The sequence below is a fragment of the Lutra lutra genome, chromosome 1 (genome assembly GCF_902655055.1).
Source record: "Lutra lutra chromosome 1, mLutLut1.2, whole genome shotgun sequence".
Lineage (NCBI taxonomy): Eukaryota > Metazoa > Chordata > Mammalia > Carnivora > Mustelidae > Lutra > Lutra lutra.
The window spans coordinates 209,738,906-209,763,906 of NC_062278.1; the positions used below are offsets into that span (position 1 = coordinate 209,738,906).

A 25,001-nucleotide genomic window follows, 5' to 3' on the forward strand; every position below is an offset into this window, starting at 1 on the left:
CCCCGCCCCAACCTGCCAAGCCCCGCCACCCCGCGCTATTGGTCAAGCCGGTCAGCTGATGGGCCTGGCCCCGCCCCTCCCTCGGAACCCTCCTGGCAGAGCCCCGCCTCCATCGGATGGCCGGACCGCCTTCCAGGCCCCACCCTACCCACCAGCCAAGATGAAAACATTTTTTTTTTTTTCAAAGAATCCTCCCAGAAGTAAGGGAACGTTATCGTCCCCATTTTGCAGATGAAGAAACTGAGGCTCCTAGAAGTTAGTTAATATGCCCAGGGCACACAACAGGGCTGGTTCTAGGGTGAGGTGAATGAAGCACCCAGTTCCATTCAAAATTTAAGAGGGCCCACAAACATTAGTAATTAAGATACCCAAAATTGTAAGAGGATAGTTTAAAGAATTTAAACTAATGCAAAAGAGGCGTGATGAACTAAATATCACAATTTCAAATAAAGACAGTATCAAACTCTGCCCGTCTGTGACCCTGCCTCTCTTTTTTTCACCCTAATCCTTGCCTTAGTCCCAATAAAACTTTATTTACAAGAACAAGAAGCCACTGTTGTTGCCAGTTTCTGTTTTGAGGATGGCTGCTTCTGCTGAGCCAACTGGGCACCCTGCTAAGTGTCTCTTGAGGACCACCTTTCACAGGTTATCCGATGATAATTGGGTCAGCTCCACTTTGCAGAAGGGAAACTGAGGCAGGGAAAATCCCAAAGTCCCAAGATGACATCCGTGTTCTCTCTTTCACTGGGACTCCCATTCTCTGGTCTTTGCAGCTTCAGGTTCCCTTGGCTACTCCACTGTTGGACCTGGGCATTAACAGTATCTTCTCAGGCTGGAGGAGACCCTAGGGAGGGTCCACTTGCCTTTGACGTTCTATAGGCTCCTACCGTATCATAATGGTCAGATTGAGCACATAAAAATACATTAAAAAAAAAAAAAAACAGAAAAATCCCTGACAGCACTTGTTTTTCTTATGCACATGTTAAAATTGACATATAATTCACACACCGTAAAATACACTCTTTATAAATTTTTTTAAAAGATTTTATTTATTTACTTGACAGAGAGAGACAGTGAGAGAGGGAACACAAGCAGGAGGAGTGGGAGAGGGAGAAGCAGGCTTCCCACTAAGCAGGGAGCCCGAGGCGGGGCTTGATTCCAGGACCCTGGGATCATACCCTGAGCCGAAGGCAGACACTTAACAACTGAGCCTCGCAGGTGCCCCAATTTTTTATTTTTCTAAATACAGCTTTTTAAAGTGGTTTTTAGCATATTCTCAGAGTTGTGTAATCATCACCACTATCTAACCCCAGAATATTACATCAACTCTAAAAGAAAACCTTGACCCAGGAGCAGTCCCCGTCCTCCTTCCCCAGCCCCTGGCAACCACCAGTCTGCTTTCTCTCTCTATGGATTTGCCTATTCTAGACATTTCATATGTATGGACCCACACAACACATGGCCTTGTGTGTCTGGCTTCTTTTGCTCATTACATTTTTAAGATTTTATTTATTTATTTGGCAGAGAGAGAGAGAGATCACAAGTAAGCAGAAAGGCAGGCAGAGAGAGTGGGAGAAGCAGGCTCCCCCACTGAGCAGAGAGCCTGATGCGGGGCTCGATCCCAGGACCCCGAGACCATGACCTGAGCTGAAGGCAGAGGCTTAACCCACTGAGCCACCCAGGCATACGCAGTACTTTTTCAAGGTTCATCCGTATCATAGCTTGGATCAGTGCCTCCTTCCTTTTTTTGGCTAAATAGTATTCCGTTGTGTGGATGGACCACATTTTGTTTCCTCATTCATCTGTTAATAGACATTGGAGTTTTCCCACCTTTTGGCTATTGTGAATTGTTTTGCTCTGAACATTCACGCACAAGTTATTGTGTGGACATCTGCTTTCATGCTTTTGGGTTTTTACCCTTAGGAGGAGAATCCCTGGCTCATATGGTAATTCTCTATTTCAGCTTTTCCAGAAACTGCCAGACTGTTACAGGCAGTCCAAAGCAGTCACTGTCATGGGCTGAGTAGTGTCTTTCCAAAACTTGTATGTTGAAATCCTTACAGTTTGTACTTCAGAATGTGGCTGCATTTGGAGATAAGGCCTTTATGGTTTTTTTTTTTAAGATTTTATTTATTTATTTGAGAGAGAGAGCACACACTACGGGGTGGCACAGGGAGAGGGAGAAACATTTATTTATTTATTTGGGAGAGAAAGCATGAGTGGGGGTGGGGTGTGGGCAGAAGAAGAGGGAGAAGCAGATGTCCTGCTGAGCAGGGAGCCTGACTCAGGGCTCTATCCCAGGACCCTGGGATCATGACCTGAGCTGAAGGCAGACGCTTAACTGATTGAGCCACCCAGGTACCCCTAGCGATCACCCACTTCAGCCACTGTGATTAGCTCATGGAAGAAAGGTAACTCAAGCTCAGCCAATCAGTCTTCCTTGGGGACTTGGTCTGGAATCCTGGAGAAAGACAGGATCCCTGAATCAGAGGTGGTTGGACCAGGTAAATTGGGACCTGCTGGAGGGGCCATCAGGGCTGTATCAAATGCCCCTGCTCCATCTGGAAAATACATAGAACTTCCAAGATGACAAGAACTTACATAAGAACTTCCAAGATGTCCCTTCAATGGGCTACAAGGGACATCTGACTCACTGACTGACTGAACACATGAATCAATGAGTGAAATTTTCCCATGGTGGACACCTATGCATCCTTCAAAACCCACTTCAAGTTTTCTTTGAGAAGCATCAGAGAACACTTATTGAATGAATAAATTTTTTCCTGTGAACTTCTACACATCCATCAAAACCCTCTTCATATGTCTCTAGAGGGCATCGGGGAGTGTGATTGTTGAATGAACACGAGAGTTTATTTTCTTGATAACCTTCTGTGTTGGTTTTTTTAAAGATTTTATTTATTTGACAGTGAGAGACACAGTGAGAGAGGAAACACAAGCAGGGGGAGTGGGAGAGAGAGAACCAGGCTTCCTGCTGAGCAGAGAGCCCGATGAAGGGCTCCATCCCAGGACCCTGGTATCATGACCTGAGCTGAAGGCAGACGCTTAACGACTGAGCCACCCAGATTTTATTTATTTATTTATCTGAGAGAGAGAGAGAAAGAAAGAAAGAAAGAGAGCAGTGGGAGGAGCAGAGGGAGAGGGACAAGAAGTCTCCGTGCCCAGGGCAGAGCTGTATGCAGGGCTTGATCCCACGACCTCAAGATTACTATACTGAGCTGAAATCAGGAGTCAGATGCTCAACCAACTGAGCCACCCATACACCCCTTCTTTTTTTCTTCCTTGTTAAAGATTTTATTTATTCATTTGACAGAGAGCAAGCAAGCACACGTAGAGGGAGAAGCAGGCTCTTTGCTGAGCAGAGAAGTTGATAGGTGGCTTGATGGAAGGCTTGGTGGGGGGCTCAATGCTGGGCTCGATCCCAGGACTCTGGGATCACGACCTGAGTCGAAGGCAGATGGTTAACGACTGAGCCACCCAGGCGCACCCCTTTGGGTATTCTTTAAAACATCCTTAAATGATCCCTGGAGGCATCAGAAAGTTCTGGTTGAATGAATGAAAACTAATCTTATTGGTGAATGAGAAACCACAAATGTGTTTGTAAACTAAGATTTCCTCCTTGCAAACTCCTATTTATCCTTCAGCATTCTCCTTAGATGCCCTCTGGAGGCATTAGGGTCTCGTGGCCACATGGAGAGAAGCTCAGCCCTCCTAGGGCTGCATGTCACTCACCCTGGAAGAAAACGGAAACCGAGGGGGTGGGGAAATTCTGTGGTCCCTCCCATCACGATTTCCATTTCCCGGGCCCCTTTTAACCCAGTCCTTCCTGCCTCACCCTCCCTGCAGCTAGCGAGGAGGTATCTGAAAGTGGGGCAGCCCTAGAAGCATATCCTGGCTGTATTTCTGGGGCAGCAGGGAGGGACCCATAAGGGCACCCTGAGGGCTTCCTGGCGGAGGGGGCAAGCAGACCAGGGGAGGTGGGTGTGCAGATTTGGCACGGGGAAGGTGAAGTGCTGTGAACCTTGGGGCAAGCTTCAGATCCCGACTTCGATAAGGGTAGAAACACCACCTCACCTGTGGCTGGTGTCGTGCTCACACACCTGCTATGGCTCCCCAGTCCCCTTAGGAGAAAGTCCAGCCCTTCAGCCTGGCACTTGAGGTCCTCATCTGCCTTACCACCTGCATCTCTCCTGTGGAGCCACAGATTGCCATGTTCATTTTAATATTCCCCAAAGCATGTTACTGAACTTGGCTTCTGCTGTGCCCTCTGCCAGGAATGCTTTTTCTATAAACCGAGTTCAAGAGCCCCCTTCTCTGGGCATCTCTCCCGACTCTCCCTTGGGACGTGCCCCAGCCTCTGCCACTCCCTGCACCCACCCCTGCCGCCAAGGAGCTGTGGGCACCTGTGTCCAGCTCTGTCCCTTCCTCTGCTCCTCTCCCTCCCTCAATGTCTTCCAGGGGCTGCTCTGGAAAGTCCGGTGACTTTGGGGGGCTGGGAAAGAGCTGCAACAAGAGCAGAGGTTGCTGGGGGCCCCCCAAAGAACGATTCATTACGCCGGCTGTCTGGTGGGCATTACCCACCGGGAGCCCGGCCCTCCTTTAGCGTTTCACAACAGTCTATTTTGCAGATGGTGTAGCTGAAGCCTGGACGGGTCAGCCTTGGTGGGGGGCCAGCCCTGGGGCATGAGGCTTGTTCCCGAAGATGCAAAGCTCACCCTCGCTGAGGGGAAAGGGGGAGCCTCTGTCTGAATCCATCTCTTCATGTGCAGCTGGGGACTCGAGGGGTCTGGGCACCTCAGGGCTCAGTCTCTCCATCTGTGAAATGGGACACAGAGATGGTGTCTCCTGGGGTAGGGGTGTCAGGATCTTCGAGAGGAGACCAAGGATTTGGCCCCATCTCTGTCTCTTCCATCTTTCTTTATGTTTCTACCAATCTGTCTCTGTCTCTTTCTCTGTCTCTGTCTCTCTCTGTCTCTACCCCTCCCCCCGGCCTCACACATCCGTCCTGCAGCCCACTCCACCCCCTGGCCTGGCCTGGGCCCTATTGCCAGTGAAGGCTGCTCTGTGCGGGGTCACGGGGTCCCCGTCCCCACTGTGCCAGGCCTGGGACACTGCCTCTTTGTTCCCATGTCTCTGACCTCATGGCCTCCTGGGCGCCTGACCCTGACTAGCTCAGTTGCCTGCAGGGACAGGGAGCCTCTGAGACTGGGCTTCCTCCCAGCCCACCTGGGTCCCGGTCCCCAGATGCTCTTCCGGGAGAGACTCCCACCGTGCTCCTCAGTCCCCCTGTGCTCCAGGAACATTTTTCTTTAAGGTGAAAATCACATAACCTAAAATAAACCATTTTAAAATCTACAATTCAGTGACATTTAGAACTTTCACAGTGTTCTGCAACCATCTCCTCTGTCCAGTCCCAGAACATTCTCATCACCCCAAACAGACACTCATCCCCATTAGCAGTCACTCCCCAAACCCCATCTCCCAGCCCCTGGCAACCACTCATCTTTCTGTCTCTTTGAATTTGCTGGTTCTGGACATTTCCCGTACATGGGGACCATACAACATGTGGGCTGTTGTGTCTGGCTGTTCTCACTCAGCAGGACTTTTTTGGGGTTCACCCACTTTTTAGCATGAGTCTGTCCTTCTCCATGGACATTTTGGGACTTTGTAGACAGTGAGGAGAAAGGCTCAGAGACTGAGACCCACCCGCCCCCGATGCCAAGAAACAGACACAGAGAGGGGACAAAGCTTAGTCTGAAGGAAGCAAAGGGCTCTTCAGGAGCCGGGACCCAGGGTGCCTTGGGGTAGAGTTTGGGAAATGGAGAGGTGGGCGTGTGGGGAGGGGGCAGCGTAGAGCAAACACTTCATAACGGTTTGTTGGGAGAGTGAACACAGACATCTGAGAACACTGGGCTCCCGTTCGGCACCTGAGTCTCAGAGGTCAGCTAGAGAGGGCTGGAAACCAGGGCAAGGGCTCAGAGCAGCTGGCCACTCAAGGGGTTGGCACCTTGTGTCCAGCTAAGGCTTGGGCCAGCAGTGTAGACCCCCAGATCCGTGACTCCAGGTGGGTTTGTGGCCTGGATGAGGCCGCCACCACCACGCTGACTTCTTAGTTTCTCTTTCAGTTTGACTTGTGCTAGGAGGGGCCATGACATCTAACTTCCTTTTTTTTTTTTGATCTTTGAAGTCCTCCTTCTTACTCAGCTTCAACATGTTCAGGGGCAAGGACAGGGTGGCTGGCAGAAGTTCATCTGGGGCTGTGAGCTTCTGCGTGGGCTCCATGGGACAGCTGTGGGCCAGGCTGGTTCCCCTCCTTCTGCTCCTGCTCCGAGGGCAAGGCGGTGAGTTCCCCACCTTGACATCATGGCTTTTCTTGCTGCGGGGCATGTGCGTGTAGGGTGGTGGACCTGGCTTCTGTGTCTCTGGGCCTCAGTCTTTCCCTCTGTCAAACTTGGGCATCTCTGCTCTGGTCTTGACATCGTCTTCTGTAGAATGGACTAAATCTCTGAATCTTTCCCACTCCCTGGGATTCTGTGAGAAATGCTAAAATCCAAAAACGATAAGCAGAGGCACCTGAGTGGCTCAATCGGTTGGGCACTGCTCAGGTCATGATCCCAGGGTCCCGGGATGGAGCCCTGTGTCGCCGGGGAGCCTGCTTCTCCCTCTCCCTTTGCCTGCCGTTCTGCCTGCTTGTGCTTTCTCTTTCTGTAAAATAAATAAAATCTTTAAAAGAAGAAAAAGCGGGACTCCTGGGTTGCTCAGTCGGTTGAGTGTCTGCCTTCAGTTCAGGTCATGATCCCAGGGTCCTGGGATCAAGTCCCACATCAGGCTCCTTGCTCAGTGGGAAGCCTGCTTCTCCCTCTGCCCCTCCCGCTGATTGTGTTTTCTCTTGCTCACTCTCTCAAATAAATAAATAAAATCTTTAAGAAAAAAAGAAAAAGAAAAGGATAATGAACAAGTGTGTATATAATGGATATACATGTTTATAGTTTTATTATATTATTAGACAAAAAATATGTACATACTATCTCTCCATCTTGTGGGATTGGATGGGAAGGAGCCCAGACCCCTGCAGATGACTGGGTTTGAAATCTAATTCCAGCTCTGCTGTTGCTGCTGTGTGACCTAAAGCCACTACTTTGCCTCTCTGTGTGTCTCTGTAAACTGAGAATCAGCAAGGTTTCAGGGCCTGCAGGGATCAGGCAGGGCTGGAGACCAGATACTGAAAGGAGGACAGGAGACCCCAGCTTGCCTTGGAAGAGCAGCCTCAGAGGTTGTTGAGTGGATGAATGAGTGGTGGATGGATGGATGGTTGGATGGATGGATGGATGGATGGATGGATGGATGGATGGTTGGATGGATGGATGGTTGGATGGATGGATAGATGGAGCATAGGACAGATGAATGCGTGCATGCCTGATGGGTGGCTGGGTGGAAGATAGGATGTGTGGATGGATGGGTAGGTGGATCCATAGGTGGGAGAGTGGGTGAGTGGATGGATGGTCTCTTGGCAAGACCCCCGCCCGAGCGCCTCCGCCATGCAGTAAAAGACTGGAAATGTCATTCTCTCTTCGTTGTCTTTGCAGCTGAAGCCTGCAGTACCAGTGGGTGCTGTTTTCAGGACCCGCCGTATCCGGATGCAGGCGCAGGTCTGGGACAGTTCCTTATTGTGGAGAGATGTCATGCTGGGGTCTGACTGTCCCTTCCCTAGCCGTTCCTCCTTCAGCTCCCTCCCACCCAGCCAAAGATTCAGGTGCACCTGAGGTCTTGGGAGCAGCCTGATAGCCTACTCTCCTGTCCTCACCAAGCTCCAGTGTCCCGGGGTCTGCCACCAAACAGGTGTTTCGTCCTTCCTTTCGTGCAAGAACTATTTACCAAGCTCCTACTGCATGCAGACCCAGTTCTAGGCGTGAAAGAATCAGCCACAAGCCCGACTGACTTCCTGGGGCCACAGCCTAGTGTGGGAGGTGGATAACAGGCAAACAAATGCACAGACAGCATGCCAGAATGTGCTATGAGAAACCAGAGGAAGGGGAGGGAGGATGGAGGAGGGGGCGGCTTCAGGTTGGCTGGTGGTCAAGGAGGTGACGCTGAAGGAGAAACTAGAATGTCAAGATCTGTGGGAAAAGCATTCCAGGCAGATGGCACAGCATGCGCAAAGGCCCTGAGGTGGGAGTGAGCCTGCTTGAGGACTGGTGAGGAGGCTGGTGTGGCTGGAGGAGGTTGAGCAGGGGAGAAGGCAGGAGACAGGAGGGAAGGGCACAGGGAGGGTTCTGGGAGTGCGCCAAGGCTGAGATTGACACTGGATTACTTAAATGTCACAAAGATTCATCCCAAGTGTGCACCAGCAAGGAGGGCCCCCTCCCAGCTCTTGGTCCCTTCTAAAACCTTTGGGATCTCCTCCAGGCTCGGCTTCAGGCCCCAGGGACCTGAACTGCTACCGGATAGTCAGTGCTGGTTATGAATGCTCCTGGCAGTATGAGGGCCCCATGGCTGGGGTCAGCCACTTCCTGAGGTGCTGGTAAGGACCCTGCCCCGGTCCCCAAACCTTCACCCATCATCCCACACTTGCTCCTGCCCCATGCCTCTGCTCTCAGAGGTATGCTCTTAGCAAGGTCCTTGCCCTTCCTGGTGGCTCAGTGTCTTATGGGAGAAGGGAGGGTGGGGACTCTATGTGTGTGTGGGGGGGCATGTCAGCGTAGGTGGGCATCTAAGTTGGGTGGCAATTAGGGTCCCTCTCATCCTTCCTTCCTCCTCATCTGCTCACTAATTTGTCCATCCTTCCAACCATTCATTTCTTCATCTGCATCGTGAGATTCTGGGGTTCCCCCAAACCCTCAGTTGCAGGCTGATCCCCCTAGAGTCCCCAGGCTGGGGAGGGGGAGTCAAAGGGGCAGAAGAAGATCCTGGGATGGGGCGCCTGGGTGGCTCAGTGGGTTAGAGCCTCTGCCTTTGGCTCGGGTCATGGTCCCAGGGTCCTGGGATCGAGCCCCACATCGGGCTCTCTGCTCGGCGGGGAGCCTGCTTCCCCCTCTCTCTCTGCCTGCCTCTCTGCCTACTTGTGATCTCTGTCTGTCAAATAAATAAATAAAATATTAAAAAAAAAAAAGGGATGTGACGCGGCCCATCTACCGGGGCTGCTGAGCCCCCCTGCGGGTCCTGCAACCCCAAACTCAGCCCCAGTGCTCCACTCACGCAGCCTCAGGTCCGGGCGCTGCTGCTACTTTGCCGCGGGCTCGGCCACCAGCCTGCGGTTCTCTGACCAGGACGGTGTAGCTGTGCTCCAGGCCATCACGCTCTGGGTGGAATCTCGAGCTGAGAACCGGACACAGAAGTCCCCTAAGATCACCCTGAAGCTTCATAGTGCAGGTCAGCACCCGTTCTCCTCCTCCTCCCTGCCGCCCCTTCCTCACCCAGAGATGCCTCGGGTCCCTGAGCCTAGACCCGCAGGGATTTGGGCCAGGGGCTTGATAATGCCAATGATTTTCACATCGAACCCTGTTGCGGGACATGGTCCCTTCACGGTCCCCTCACCAATCCCCATCTGCTGGGCACTTAGGTTGCTTCTGGTTTCTCCCCGAAACTGTAATACCACTGGGACCTCATTGGGTCTTTAAAATCTGTTTTCACGACGCAACCACGGACATTTAACACCTAGTGTTTGAGATGCTTCTGTGTGCTATGCTGAGTCATAGGGGACATGAGTGAGGCCAACAAAGTTGGCCGCTCCTGGCTGGCATTAGGGTAAGGTGAGGAAGGAACCTGGCTTGGGCACGAAATTGTAAGGGATGCCAGAAAACTCAGGAGTCAATATAAATAATTTTGTAAAGAGATGTTTTTTGAAAAATCAAAATTAATGCCAAAAAATCCAATTGCTCCAGATGAGCAATGTATCAAATTTTAAGATGAAGGCAGGATCCGACCATCCCTCATGGAGGCCAGAATCAAGAGGAAGTGATGAACAGGAAGGATGCTTTGGATTTGCTTTGGATTCCATGTGAGGAAAGGCTGCTGGGAGGTCAAGCTGAGCCCTGAAGGATAAAAAGGATCCAACAAGAATCAGGGGTAGAGAAGTGTGTTCCAGGCAGAGGGCATAAGGGCACAGCAAGTGAAAAGGTCCTGAGGTAGAATCAGACATGGTATGACCAAGATGCAGAAAGAATGATGGATGCTTCTCTTCAAGTCAGGGTTTAAAAAAATTAGTAAGATTTCCCTAATAGTCTTCTATAAAATAGATTCAATTAATTATCCTCTTATCAGCAACTCACAAAAGTGCCCATCTCACCACAATGTTGCTACAAGGAGTGTCAGTCTTGAATCTTTGAGCCATAGAATCCCAGGCTTAGATGGAACTTGTAAGGGTTTCCCTGATGCACATCCTGGGGACTCAGTCAGTTACCCTGGGCTGGGTGGGGCAGATTTTCCAAAATTTTAAGTACCAATAACTTACACATATGCTGGCTCCCCTCCCCAATCTCCACCTCTGTTCCCAGTTAAATACGACCCTCCGCTGGTTGGAGACATCACTGTGTCTAGGTCCTCGGGGCAGGTGCTCTTGAAGTGGGAGAACCCAGCCCGCCAGGACGGTGCCGAGGTGCAGTTCCGGCACCGGACATCCAGCAGCCTGTGGGAGTTGGTGAGTTTATTCCCCAGGTCAGGAGAGAACACAGGCTTCTCCCTGGGGAACATGACCCCCAAAGCAGTTTCACCATCTCTACATCCATCACCCCTCTTGCCTGGTCTCCACTCTTGCCCTGCAGCTAGCCTCTGGAGTCTCTTTGACTCTCAGATCTCATCGGAACCTCCCTTGCTCACACACCCTCCATAGCTCCCTATTACCCTCAGGAGAGCATCCTTTCCTCAGCTGGCCCCGGGCACCCTCACCCACCTTATATTTCCTCTGGCCCCCTCTGAATGGCCATCATTCTATGCCCATGCCCTGAATTTCCAAACACTACCTTTGCCCATGCAGTCTCCTCCATCTTCATGCCTTCTTCTCTATGAGTGGCTGAAAATCCAGTTGATCTTCAGGGTCTAGTTCAAGGGCAGCCTCTCTAGGAAGCTCCCCTTCCACTTCCCTCTTTCCTTCTTTCTTTCCTTCCTCCCTTCCTTTTTCTTCTTCTGGTTTTGTTTTATTTTTGAGATACAATTGACATATAACATTATGTTGGCTGTAGGTGTACAACATCATTATTTGATGTTTGTATGTATTGTGAAATGATCACAGTCAGTCTAGCTACTGTCCATTACCACCTGCGATGCAAACTTTATGTCTTGTAAGAACTTGTAAGATCTACTCTCCTAGGCACGTCCAAATACATCATACAGTATTACGAACTATAGTCACCATGCAGTACATGACATCCTAGGACTTATTTATTCTATAACTGAAATGTGTACCTTTTGACCCCCATTCCTCCCACCCCCCAACCCCCTGCCTCTGGTGACCACCGATCTGTTCTCCGTGTCCATGAGTTCCATTTTATTTTGCTTTGGATTCCATGTGTGCAAGAGAGATCCTATGGTATTTGTCCTTCTCTGAGTTATTTCACTTAGTATAGTGCCCTCGAGGCTTGTCCACATCGTCACACATGTCAGGGTGTCCTTTTACAGCTGAATAATACCCCTGTGTGTGTGTGTGTGTACCCCATGTTCTTTTTCCATTCATCTGCCAATGAATGGACACTTTGGTTGCTTCCATATCTTGGCTATTGTATGTGAGGCTGCAATAAACATTTTTTTAAAGACTATTTATTTATTTATTTGTTGGGGGGTATGTGGAACACAAGCAGGGAGAATTGGAGAGAGAGAAGCAGGCTTCCCACCGAGCAGGGAGCCTGATGTGGGGCTCGATCCCAGGATCCTGGGATCATGAAGGCAGATACTTAACTGACTGAGCTACAAGCTAGGGTCTTGTGTCTTCTTGATGATAGTCATTCGGACTGAGGTGGTATCTCATTATGGTTTTGATTTGCACTTCCCTGATGATGAGTGATGTTGAGCCTGGTCTTTCTACCTGTTGGCTGTCTGTATGTCTTCCGCAGACCTTCGTTCATACTTCAGCTACCTTCTGCTGTCCCTTCTGTTGCCTCCATGCAGAGCAAGCTGGGTCTGCAAGGAACCTCAGCCCTTGCTTCGGGCCCAAGAAGCCCCTAGATGGGGAGAGACAGAGACCTCCAGCCTCTGAATCGTGGCATCTCCTCCTCCCTCAGACTGGCAGCATTTTCAGGCCAGGGAGCAGCCCCAGCTTCAGCCCCATCTCCCTTTCCTATGTTGGGGCCCCCTGAGCCTCAGTGACCCCATCCAGTGAATGGGATCTGTCAGAGGCAGGTGATATGGGACTCCTGCTGGGAGAGGGGCCTCTCTGTTGGTTTGATTTGAAGCTCCAGATGTTGGGGGACCTCTCCGCATGACACAGGGTGTGGGGGGCAGGCCGTGTCCTACACCTGACTCTCCTGACCCCCAACACCACTGACATACAGGTTTTCCCTCCTAAAACAATTTTTGTAGGAAAGTACAGAATAATAATTTTGCCTCTGAAAATCTTTTAAGCCTACTTTTACTTTGGGAATAATCTTAGATTTTCAGAAAAGTTACAAAGAGGTAGCCAGCTCCCCTAAAAAGGCCCCCCAGCTGCCCCACATGCGAACATCTTACATTCTTGAGCGTGTCTGTCCACAACCGAGATAAACGTTGCCACGTTTCTGGGGACTAAATCCCTGGGCTTATTCTGAGCCACCTGTTTTTCCATGAAAGTCCTCTTTTTTTTTTTTTTTTAAAGTGCCTAGGTGGCTCAGTGGGTTAAGCTTCTGCCTTTGGCTCAGGTCATAGTCTCAGGGTCCTGAGATCGAGCCCCTCATCAGGCTCTCTGCTCAGTGGGGAGTCTGCTTCTCCCTCTCTGTGTGCTTCTCTGCCTACTTGCGATCTCTCTCTCTCTCTCTCTCTGTCAAATAAATAAACAAATAATCTTTAAAAACCAAAACAAAACAAAATACAAATGTCCTCTTTCTGTTCCTCTTTCTTTCTGTTTCTAACCCAAGCTTCCACATTGCACTTAGAATAATTGTTTAAAATTATAAAAGAGCTAATATTTCTTTCAAAAAAACCCTTTTTTTTTTTTTTTTTTTTACCTTTTACCAAAAGGTAAAACTATGTATATATGATCTGGTCCTAGGGCAACTGCGGACCTCAGGAGGATGCTGGCTTCGGTGAGAATAATAGTACCAACAACAGCTGCAGCATGTTAGCATTAATTGAGCGCCTGCTGTGTGCTAATTTCGTTGTACGCTTTCTGGCCCATCCTTAGTTCCATATGGGATTATTCCCATTTCTCAGGTGAGGAAACAGGCTTGGGGGTGAGAAGCCATTGACCAGGCTCGCATCCCAATGGATGGCCTTGCCAGGACTCCGACCTCGAGTCAGGGCAAGAATGGGGCACCTTGAGGTCCTCCAAGAGGACAGGGCCTGGCCTATTCCCACAGTGGTCCCAGGGCCCAGCACACAGTTGGCACTCAATTAAATGTCTGAGGGCTAAATGATGAGTGCCAAGCCCCGGGCACCCCCAGGTGTGAGACAGCCCTTCAGCTTGAAGTTCGGCCTATTTCCCTGCCAGAGTCCTGCCTCTGCCCCCTGCGGACGGACGCAGCCCAGGAATTCCAGCTCCGCAGGCGGCGACTCAGGCCAGCAGCCCCAGGAGACCCAGGAGACCCCTGGAGCAGCTGGAGCAGCCCCGTGTGTGTCCCCCCTGGTGAGAGCACCCCAGAGCCACTGGAACCGGGGCAGGCATTAGAAATACAGCAGTGGGTACTAGAAATAAGGCGGCAAGAGAAATTTGGGGAAATTAGTAAAAGGTGCTAGGGCAGGGGACCTGGGTGGCTCAGTGGGCTAAGCGTCTGCCTTCAGCTCAGGTCATGATCCCAGGGTCCTGGGACTGAGCCTGGCCTTGGGCTCCCTGCTCAGCGGGGAGTCGGCTTCTGTCCATCTCCCTGGGCCCCTCCATCCCCCATCTCCCACCCTCACTCATGCGTGCTCTCTCTTGCAAATCAATAAATAAAATCTTAAAAAAAAAAAAAGAGGTGGAGCGAGTTTCACTTTGTAAAATGTGGAGAATCCATAATCTGAAAAGAAACATTTCCCAGTCCTTCTTTCCTTCCCATGTGTCCTGTTGGCTTTGTTCTTTAAAGCCACGCAGGGAGTCGGCAGGGGGAAATGGCCGTGTCGTGAAGACATAGCTTCCCGAAGGACACAGGAAGCTGGAGTTTGGGCAGCTCCAAAGTGGAGATGGGACCCGAGAGGCAAGGAAGGATGAGGTGATTGTCAACATTTTGCCCCTGACCTTGTGACCTTGGCAGGTCTCTTCCTGCCCCTAGTGCATTATCCACTGCAAAACAGCTCCAAGAGGTCTTTTCAGACTTTAAAACGAAAATTGTAGTAGAAAATGCATTAGATAAGATCTACCATTTTAACCATTTTAAAGCATAGGGTTTTGTTTGTTTGTTTGTTTGTTTGTTTTTTAGGACAGTATTTATTCGAAAGAGAGAGAGCATGTGCACGGCAGGGGGAGGGACAGAGGGAGAGAGAATTCCAAGCAGACTCCCCATCAAGCCCAGAGCCTAATCCCATGACCCCAAGACCGTGACCTGAGCTGAAATCAAGAGTCCAATGTCACCCAGGAGCCCCCAAAGTGGATAGTTTTATGGCATTAAGTATAGTCACATTGTCATAGACTAGATCTTCATGTTTCTGATTTTGAAAACTTCTTAACAACCCATGGGAATCCTGTGTTTCAAGGGAGGGAAGGAAAATGTCCTGGGTCCCCATGCATGGTCTGTGGGAGGTGGCGGTGAGCAAGGGACCACCCCCAGCGTCACTGTCTCGCCATCCCATTACAGAACATCTCCCACAGCCCACCTTGAAGTTCTCGGTGGAGGCGCTCCGCCCCAATGGGAGGAGGCAGGTGACCCTGCACGGGCAGGTAATGGGCTGTCACGGGGCTGTGGGGTGGCCTGGGATGGGGAGAAGGAGACAAGAGGCTGGAGTCAGGGTGCACAAGGGGGATACTGTGAGAGAAGAGATGTGGAGGGGGCGAGAATTCCGAGGACTTTGCGTTTAACTCTGCAGGTAATGGGGAGCAATGGAGGGTGTGTGAGCAGAAGAGGGATATGACTGGGTTCAGTGCTTGCAGACTTCCCCCAGCTCCCATGGGGGGAACAGAGTGTGGGGGGCTAGGATGGAAGTGGGCAGGCCAGAGGTGGACAATGTTGGTCTAGGTGGGAGATGATTTCTTTGAAGTCTCGTGAGCAACACATTAAGAGCAGTCTAATTAACTCCCAAGTTATGAGAAGGAAACTGAAGCACAGAGGGAAAATCTCTTGCCCAAGTCAGGGGCAAAACCATCAGATATTTCACCCACTGGCTTTACCATAATTAATTGGCCGGGTCCCTAATAGGCTGGCCCAGTACGCCTACAGTGAAGCTTTACTTCCTGGCATTCCTTTCATTTGAATTCCTTTAAAAGAAAAAAAGATTTTATTTATTTATTTGACAGAGATCACAAGTAGGCAGAGAGGCAGGCAGAGGGAGAGAGGGGGAAGCAGGCTCCCCGCTGAGCAGAGAGCCTGATGCAGGGCTCAATCCCAGGACCCTGAGATCATGACCTAAGCTGAAGGCAGAGGCTTAAGCTGCTGAGCCACCCAGGCACCCCTGAATTCCCTTTCTTAGGAAACACTTCCAGGCTTGAGGTAACTGGGTCCAAAGATGGAAAAACATTTTTTTCCTGACACTCAGTAGGTTTTGCCAAATTATTTCCCTCCCAAACCAACAGGCACTGGCCACAAATGCCTATTTCCCAACAGCCTCGCCAGCACCGAGGGTTTTTTGTTTTGTTTTGTTTTGCTTTGTTTTTTTGCTCGTTTGTTTTTAAAAAGTTTTTGGCTCATGTCACAGACTGTGGCCTGTGGATGAGTCTGTTCAGGGGCTGCATGCCGATGTTGGCCCATGGGGATGATGACGGGGTTCAGGGCTCCACAAACCATCTCTCACATTCACGACAGCTGCCCCAAGTTGAGCTTCCAGAAGGCTGCCTCGGATCCAACTCTGGCGGGGAGGTGACCTACCGCGCCCGCCTGCACATGCTATCCTGCACGTGTAAGATCAAGTCGACAATGAACTTTCAGCTGAAGAAACCGCTCGACCTCTCTGGTGCGGCCTATGACCTGGCTGTCATCTCTCAGAATCGCTTCGGCCCCGGCCCCAACCAGACATGGCACATTCCTGCCCAAACCCACACCCACACAGGTGCTTCCTCCAGCCGGAGGGCTGTGGGAGGGCCTCTCAGAGCTAAACGCCTCCTCTGAGCCTCTATCAGACTAGGGTGAGACAGGTGAAGCACAAAAATCAAGCAGGTGTCTCACTCAGGAATGTGTCAAAATCACTAATTAAGGTAACATATTGTTAGAATGCAATATTTTACCAGACTCTAGCTGGCAAACTATAGCCCAGGCCAACCATTTGTAAATGAAGTTTCCTGGGACCAGGGCGGAGATCAGGGTGTGGTGAGTGAGGCAGGACAACGCGAATATGCGGCTGATCCTATCTTCATTTCAAATCTTTATATTTGCTCGTTCTGCATAGGTATCGACGTGATTAAAGGTGTCCCTATATTTATAGATATGAGAGGAAAAAAATCAAGATTTATATTTATGTATACATGCACGTGAATACATCTACATAAGTTATTGAGGTGAAGGTCACACCTCAGCATGAACCAGTTTGGTAGGGAGGATTCAGTGGTGTTTCAGACGTTTGCAGCGACGGGCAACCGTCACCTCTGTCTAGTTCCGGAACATTTCTATCATCCCTAAAAGGAGACCCCACGCCTCTTATCCCCAGCCCCTGACACCCACTAATCTTCTTTCTGTCTCTCTGGGTCTGCCCATTTTGGACATTCCTTATACACGGGACTGCACACCCTGTGGCTTCTCATGATTGGCTTCTCTCACCGAGTGTCATGTTTTTTGAGGTTCCCCCATGTCGTAGAGTGTATCAGGGCTTCCCCTCCTTTTCGTGGCTGAGTAATATTCCACTGTGTGGCTGAACCACGTGGTGTTTATCTGTTTATCTGTTAATGAACGTTTGGGCTGTTTCCACCTTTGGGCTATCATAAAGAGCGCTCATGGCATATTTTTCCACTCATTTTCTAAAAGATTTTATTTATTTATTTGACAGACAGATCACAAATAGAGAGGCAGGTGAGGGGGGAGCAGGTTCCCTGCTGAGCAGAGAGCCCGATGTGGGGCTTGATCCCAGGACCCTGAGATCATGACCTGAGCTGAAGGCAGAGGCTTTAACCCACTGAGCTACCCAGGCACCCCTCCACTCATTTTTTGGTTCTTAAAAAAAAATGGCATTGGAACAGTGTTTGTCTTGACGACAGAGTTCTTTGGTGCCTCTAGCTTTGTGCCTGATACGTGCCTCACTCATCTCACCCTGGTCCTGTCTCTACTGAGTACTCAGCAATCCTGTGAGGACAGGGCTGGTATGGGCATGCCCATTTCAGATATGAGACCTCTGAGGCTCAGAGAGGTAAAGCCACATGCCAAGATGGCACAGCCATGAGTCCGTCAGCTCCTGGCCTGGTTCGGGTCATGGCCCCACTGTGTGACCTTGTGCCAGTGGCTCTCCCTCTCTGAGCCTCAGTTTCTGTATTAATGGGGTGATCACCTTCTCACTTTGTAGCAGAATGACACCTGTGAAGTGCTCAGCACTGGCCTGGTACATATAGTTGGCGCTCAGTAAATGGTAGTTGTTGTCCCTGGAATTGGAAGCAGTGCCTGCCTCCCTGAGATTGTTGCCCAGAAAGGGAGAAGCCCTGGGGACTGAGTGGGTGTGTCCTCAGGCCTCTGAGCTCCTGTCCAGCTGGGAGGCCCACCCTGCAGACACCTGCTAGAGCAGGAGATGCTCCCCAAGCCGGTTGGGGGAGGGTGGAGGGTGGGGGTGGGGATAGCAGCACAGGCAGCCCTGATGGTGGGCGTCTTGGCAGGGGACTCACTCTTGGCAGGAGACCTAACTCATTCAAATCACCATTGTTAGCCTAACCTGCCTCCCTCATCTCCTTCCAGAAATGGGGGCTCTGAATATCAGTGTCAGAGCCGATGGGACCTCCATGCACTGGCCAGCTCAGGCCAGGGCCAAGATGTATTGCATTGAGTGGCAGGCCCAAGACCAGGACAGGAACCTCACCAACTGCACCCTGACTCCATCCCAGGACCAGGACCCTACAGGAATGGGTACCGTCATGTCTGTCGCCCGGCTTCTGCTTCTGGTTCTGCTTCTGCTTCTGCCTCTGCCTCCTCCCTTAGAGCTCCTGGTTGGCTCCAGCCTAGGGGCGTGTGAGGTGTCTGAGGCCCAGAGAGGTCTTGCTACTTGCCCAGGGTCACACAGAGGTGGGGACAGGCTGAGACTGGGACCCTGCCGCCCATGCATGTCTGAAGCCTCCTGCCAGGACCCTGAAGTGTCAGGGCCATAGCCCCGGGCAGATCGCACACCAATAGGTAATGAGTCTCACATCCCAGGGTGTTTGTTAAACAGGTCCCTGTGCCAGAGAAGGTGACAGCTCCCAAGATGCTGGTGGCAAACTAATGAGACCTCTGGAGAAAAAGGGGGAGCCTTCCAGCCCTGGCAGCCTCTCACTCCCACTTCCTACCTGGGGCCTGGCCCAGGGCCCCCGGAAACCTCAGCCTCAGACCTGGCCCTTGAGGTTCCTAGACTGGGGAGACAGAGCTGGAGCCAGATGCACCTGGCGCCATGGCATCCGGGCTGGGCTGCAGGTGGGGGGATGGGCTGCGGGTGGTGGGAATAAGAAAGGGATCCTGGAAGAGGGGACATTGGCACAAGGGCTTTGAAGTATGAGCAGGAGAGCTTTAGGAGTTCCTGGCAGGTGGCACAGCCAGTGCAAAGGGGCAGAGGCAGCGGTACAACCTATTTACGTTACCGGCCTGGGCTTCACCGATCTTTCTAGCAACCTACAGCTGGAGCAGAGGATCTGGGGCAATGGAGCAGGAGGTATGTTACCACATCACGATCTTCGCCTCTCCACGCCCAGAGAAGCCCATCTCCTGGTCCACGGTCTTGTCCACCTACCACTTCGGGGGCAATGGTGAGCAGCCCACACCTGCAGGGTGGTCTCTCCAGAGGGGCTTGGTGGGGGTCTTGGGTGTCAGGAGAGGGGAACAAACGCTTAGAGGCACTTACTCCAGGTCAAGCCTTGGCCAGAAGCCAGATGCGCAGAGTCTCAGGGGATCCTGAAGAACGCCCCCCACTCTGCTTCCCCCGCCTGAAGGGCACTGCCCCATTTTATAGATAAGAAAAGTGAGTCTCAGAGAGGGGCAGCGATGGGGCCTGAGTTGTGGAACCGGGATGCGAACCCAGGCCCGCCTGACTCTGTTGCCAAGGTTCCCTGGGTCTCTGGACAGCACCAGGCTGGGCAGGCAGGAAACATTCAGCCGGTGCTCTTGGAATTGACCATGGTGACCGGGCTGGTTGCAGCCTCGGGGGCAGGACGCCCACAACATGTGTCAGTGAGGAAGCTCAGCCAGGGCTCCGTGAACGTGGACTGGACGCCGTCCCCGCTGAGCGCTTGCCCAGGTGTCCTGAAGGAGTACGTCGTGCACTGCGAGGATGAGGAGGGCAACCTTGTCTCTGGTACGTGGGCAGCACGGGCCTGGCTGGGGGATGAAGGGGACTGGGATCAACGTCTGCCTGGCTATGGGCCCCTGAGCATCTCACCGGCCCTCTCTGGGCCTTGGTTTTCCCACTCATAAAACAAGAGTTGCTCGACTCCAAGAGGCCAGATTGCCCTTTCTGGACCCCCAGGAGGGCCCAGTGGGCACAGCTTCCATGTGGGGAAGTCAGCCCCTCATGCAAATCAGCAACTTGACTGCTGTGGAGCCGGATGACCGTGTCCATTTCACAGATGGGGAAACTGAGGCTTGGAGAGGGTCTCCTGCCCAAGGGTTAAGCAAGCCTGGATTTGGGCTCAGTCAGATGCTCCTTCCTGCCCCTTGGGAGGGAAAAAGAGCAGACTGTACATGGTAAGTCTCACCAGCACTGGAGTTTCCTGTCATTTCACACACTGGGGGCCCCCCATGCAGTCTTTTCCTGTGGCCTCACCCGCCCACCTCCCACAGCAACAGTCTGGGCCAGCAGGACTGGCCTCTTCATGTCTTCGCGTTCTCACCCAGCACCCAGCACCGGCCAAGGCCAAGGCATGAATGCCGGGGAGCGGGGGAGGGATACTGGGGGGATGCTCTCGCATCAGAAACACAGGCATCCTGTCATCCGCTTGACCACCCGCTGTTTAGAGGGGGTAAGTGGGGCCAAGTGGGGTTCAGGGACGCATTCTGGTGGCACAGCTGGAAGCCACCCCTTTACCGATTTGCTGAAAGTCAAAAATGCTGAAGATGAATGCACCAAATGCCCATTCACCAAATTGAGCAATTCCCCCCACTCCAGTTTCTTTGGAAGAACATTCCTCTTGAATATAGACTTAGGGTTCTAGGAATTTTTTTCTTCTTGATAAGAGCCAACAACTGTATTCTCGTTTTAAGGACTTTTATGGAGAGCTTTATTTGTGAATGAAAGCCAACTGATTCCACACTGTGTGCTGAGGTCCTACTGTGTGCTGAGGTTCAAGGGACACTGAGGAAGAAAGATAGACAAAGTTAATGCTGAACTTGACCCTAAAGATGGGAAGGAGGAGAGGGAGGAAACCATGGGGCTATCTGGGGAAAGGGTGAGCACGGGGCTGGGGGACTGCCAGTGCAAAGGCCCTGAGGTGCGACTGAACCTGGCATCTTGAAGGAGCTTGGAGGATGGGGTGGGTGGGGGAGAGCAAGGAGCCAGCAGAGGTCAGAATTTGAGAAAAATAGCATCATTCACTAAATCTTGGAGGGAAGAACAGTTCCCCAAGTAAGCTGGGATGAATGGGTGCATTCAGAGTTTTCAGCAGGGGCCAAGCATCCCTCTCTTGGTTTTGGCTCAGGCCGTGATCTCAGGGCCGTGAGATCGAGCCCCGAGTCAGGCTCCACACTCAGCGAGGAGTCTGCTTGAGATTCTCCTTCTGCGCCTTCCTCTCATGCTCTCTCTCTCTAAAATAAAATCTTAAATTATTTTTTAAAATAGTGTTTTCAGCAAAATGTCCCTGAGCCCCCACTACCACTCTCAGCATGTGGCTGCCCACCCAGGACCTGGACATCCCACTCCTGAGCCTGGCCTCCTGGCAGTAAAGGGAGTCTGGGGACCCATGGCTGCCTCCCTCCCACAGAGCTGCCTGTGAAGCCCACAGAGACCCAGGTCACCCTTGATGGCCTTCGGGCTGGGACAGCCTACACTGTGCGGGTTCGAGCAGACACAGTGACGCTGCAGGGTGTCTGGAGCCGGCCCCAGCCATTCAGCATTGGTGAGCAGGAGGGCAGGGCCTGGGTATGTACCCAGCATGCACTGCCCCATCCCAAGCCTCTGCAAGCAGCCCCACCCTGGCCCTGCTCCCCATGTAGCACCCACAGGAGAAATTCCCAGCCCACTCTGCTCTCCCCTCCTTGTGAATCTCCCTTTCATGCTCTCATTGCCTTGCCCGTGCAGGCTCCTCTGCCTGGGATGTTTGTTCTCCCTGCTAACTCCTATTCATCCTTAAAACCCAGTTCAAAAGCTTCCTCCTCCAGGAAGCCAACCATGCTTTCTCTAGGGTGCCTACCCCATGCGCCTTCCCCCGCTCCCGCCAATCTGTGAAAATCCTCCCTTCCTGGCCTGACACCTTGGGAGTGGGTGAGGCTGTCCAGGCTCTGCCAGGCTCTGTCCAGCCTGGGGGCTCCGGTGGGGTGGGAGAGGATGGGGGGGGCATTTGTTGAGCGAGTGAAAGAATGGGTATCTTTCTTATCACAAAGATAAGGAGGTGGACTCCATTGTCTTGGGGTGTGTGGCGGGAAGAGATTTGGAAACCGAATGATCCCCGTTCCTACCATGGTCTCTGCCTGTTGCCGTTATAATGCAATTTGGTCTCAAGAGAGCCAGTGTGAGTCAGCCTTGGCATGGGGTGGCAGAGCTGGGCCCAGGGGAGCAGCCACAGAGGCACAACGAGCAGGCATGTGCAGCTAACATGTCCCGAGCCCTGTATGCCGGGACTTATCCCGCAGACCCAGGGCACGTGGGTTCCCTGGTCCCCTGCTTCACACATGAGGAGCCAGGCACAGAGGGACCCATGGTGTGCCACAGTCAGCAGTGAGTTGATGGAGGGTCCAGCCCTCCCAACGCCCTTCCTAGTAAGAGGCAGGAGGTGCCCCTCTGCCAACCCAACCTCTCGCACTCCCAGAAGCCCAGGTTTCCCGGTTGTTCGATTTGTCCGTACTCCTCGTGTCTCTGGGGAGCTTCGCCAGCATCCTTCTCCTGGGCGTCCTTGGGTACCTCTGCCTGAACAGGTAATTTGCATGTCTCCCCCAAGATGATCCGTAATGACAATAGTGGTCATAGTAACCGCTCATGCCAAGTCGGTATTTGGGCCCAGTTTACAGATGAGGAAACTGAGGCCCAGAGAGTCAGGGCCCAGGTATCCAGCAAGGGGGGCAGAGCTGGGATTTGAACCCAGGTCTGTCAGCATCCCACATCCCCCTACCCCCAATCCACATCCAATCTCCCTTTGTAATGTAGTGGAGATGAAAAGAGTAAGTTGAAACAATTAAAAAGTAAAAACAGAAAACGCCACTTCTCTGACCAGTTTCCTTCCGTCCCCAGGGCTGCACGTTACCTGTGCCCGCCCCTGCCCACGTCCTGTGCCAGCACTGTGATCGAGTTCCCTAGCAGCCAGGGAAAGCAGGTAAGGACTCCTTTTCTGATTTAAAGTCCTATTTCTTGGGTCTATACTCTGGGCCAGGGTTCTACAGAGTAATGGCCATGGACTAACTCGTTTTATCCTCCCCTAACCGTGGACACAGGGACTCCAAGAACCTGTCCGATTTCACAAATAGGCAAGAAGAGGCCCAGAGAGAAACCTCCTGTGGGTCCTTTCCTAGCAGTAGAAATAACTCAAAGTGGCTTCAACAAAAAGGAAAACTGATGGGGGATGAGGGGATTCCCTAGAGGGTGGTCTTCAGGCATGGCTAGGTCTAGGAATCCAGAGACTGGGTATCCATTTGTCTGGACTGCTGTTCTGCCCGCAGGCTTCCCTCCCACTCGGGTTTAGCCTTTCCCCAGTGGAAGAAGAGTGTTCAGTTCACTTTAGCAAAAGTCCCAGGGCCATCACCAATAGGCCTAGAGTGGATCACATGCTCATCCCTGAGCCCATTGCCGGAATCAGAGGCTAGAGTGCTCTGATTGGCTGGGCCATGTCACATATCCATCAGTCAAATTGTGTTGGGATCAGTGCATAACCACATCAAAACAAGAAGAGGAGGAATAATTTCCCAAAGATAAATGGTGTGTGTGTGGCAGGGAGGGCTTCCTAAAAGGGGCTGAATGGGGGGGGGTCATTGAGGCAGAGCTAATCCTCTGGTCTCAGGATTTTAGGGAATTAAGCCAGTAGGAACCTGATCCCAGGAAAATAGGGCCCTGCTCATAGCCTTGGCCCCACCCTTCCTATCTAGGCTTGGCAGTGGACAAGCCCGGCAGACTTCCCGGAGGAGGTGTCCCCAAAAGAGGCCTTGGTGGTGAACATGTCCTGGGAAAAAGGTGAGGGAACTGACCTGGACACACCCATGCATCTCAAGGAGAAGACACAGCTACTTCGGGACACTCCTGAGCTGACCTTGGACACAGAGCTCCCGTTGGAGGACAGGAGACATGTGCAAGGCCATCCGGAGCCTCGGGCTCTGGGGCCAGGCAGGCAGGAAGGTCTGGAGGGCAACCTTGCCCAGGGGGCTGGACTCTCACTGCCCTTGGGAGACCTAATACAGACCCCCATAATCAGTGGCCCTTCAAACATGGACTTGGAGGCCTGAGTGAGGGAGAGGAAAGTCGGCCTCGACCTTCAGACAGGAAGACTGAAGGCGGCTGGTTATTAAGCAAACATTGCAAACCCAGCCTGTTCCGTCTAGACACACCCATGATGTCCTGATTCCCCATAACCACCTCGAGAGGTACATGGCTATTCTAGTTTACAGATATGACCTCTAAGCCTCAGAGAGAGCAAGTGGGTAGCCAGAAACTACCCAGCACAGGCAGGAGTCAAACCTGGGCAGAGAGATCCAGACCCCATTTCCGGGTCCCGGCCCCTCCCCTCTTGCCAACACAGGTTGCACCACGTCCTGTGGCGGGAACCCTAGGAACCACCAAGAGAAGGAAGCTGCTGCACCCCATGACACCCATGGGGAAGGGACAGAATTTTTCAGGGTAGACTAGATTGGAGGGGGGCCCAACGGGGGCTTAGGCCAATCCTAGGACACTAGGCTGGACGTTGTGTCCCAGGAGCACTTGATGGGGAGTCTGGGCCCAGAACTCCTGCAGCACTGCAGGCTCCAGGCTCAGAAGATCTAGTCGTTGGAAAACAAGGGCAGCCCTAACCATTCTGAGGGAGGTGATGGTTTCCTGCTTAGCCTTAGTCTCCTCCCCTCTAGAATGGGGGTGAGGATAATATTGAACTCACAGGTCTATTGAGGGGGTGTACGGCTTAATAAATAAATGAGCCTTCTGTTGGGTAACGTTCCCCTGGCTGAAGCCTGCGCGTCATGTTCAAAATCCTCCAGTAGGGGAGTTCATTCATTCTCCACACGCATTTATCCATCTCTCCCTCTGGGCGCCCCCAGGAGCACCCGGATTGGGGGAGACAGAATAATGATCGCTCGGCAGGGTCAGGACTGGGCAAGGGGAGGGACGGCTCGAGGGGGAGTGGGATTTGGCTCCTTCAAAACAGGAGACTTGGTTCATTTCCCCAGCTCCGCAGGCTCCCCCCCAACTCCGCCCCGTTTGGGGGTCGATCTGCCCTCCGCCCAGGGATC

The 25,001-nt window shown here is 52.1% G+C and overlaps 1 protein-coding gene across 1 annotated transcript; it reads left to right on the plus strand.

The window, feature by feature from the left end:
• The first annotated feature begins 6,229 nt into the window (after positions 1-6,229).
• IL12RB1 (interleukin 12 receptor subunit beta 1) lies at positions 6,230-24,705 on the plus strand. Its single transcript, XM_047697789.1, has 16 exons — positions 6,230-6,359; positions 7,605-7,667; positions 8,425-8,539; positions 9,218-9,387; positions 10,512-10,654; positions 13,193-13,226; positions 13,631-13,765; positions 14,910-14,992; positions 16,071-16,314; positions 18,138-18,305; positions 19,037-19,174; positions 19,564-19,719; positions 21,341-21,475; positions 22,385-22,490; positions 22,804-22,885; positions 23,652-24,705. The coding sequence occupies exons 1-16, from the start codon at positions 6,230-6,232 to the stop codon at positions 24,003-24,005; spliced, it is 2,256 nt and encodes a 751-aa protein (XP_047553745.1). The 3' UTR covers positions 24,006-24,705.
• Positions 24,706-25,001: the final 296 nt, after the last annotated feature.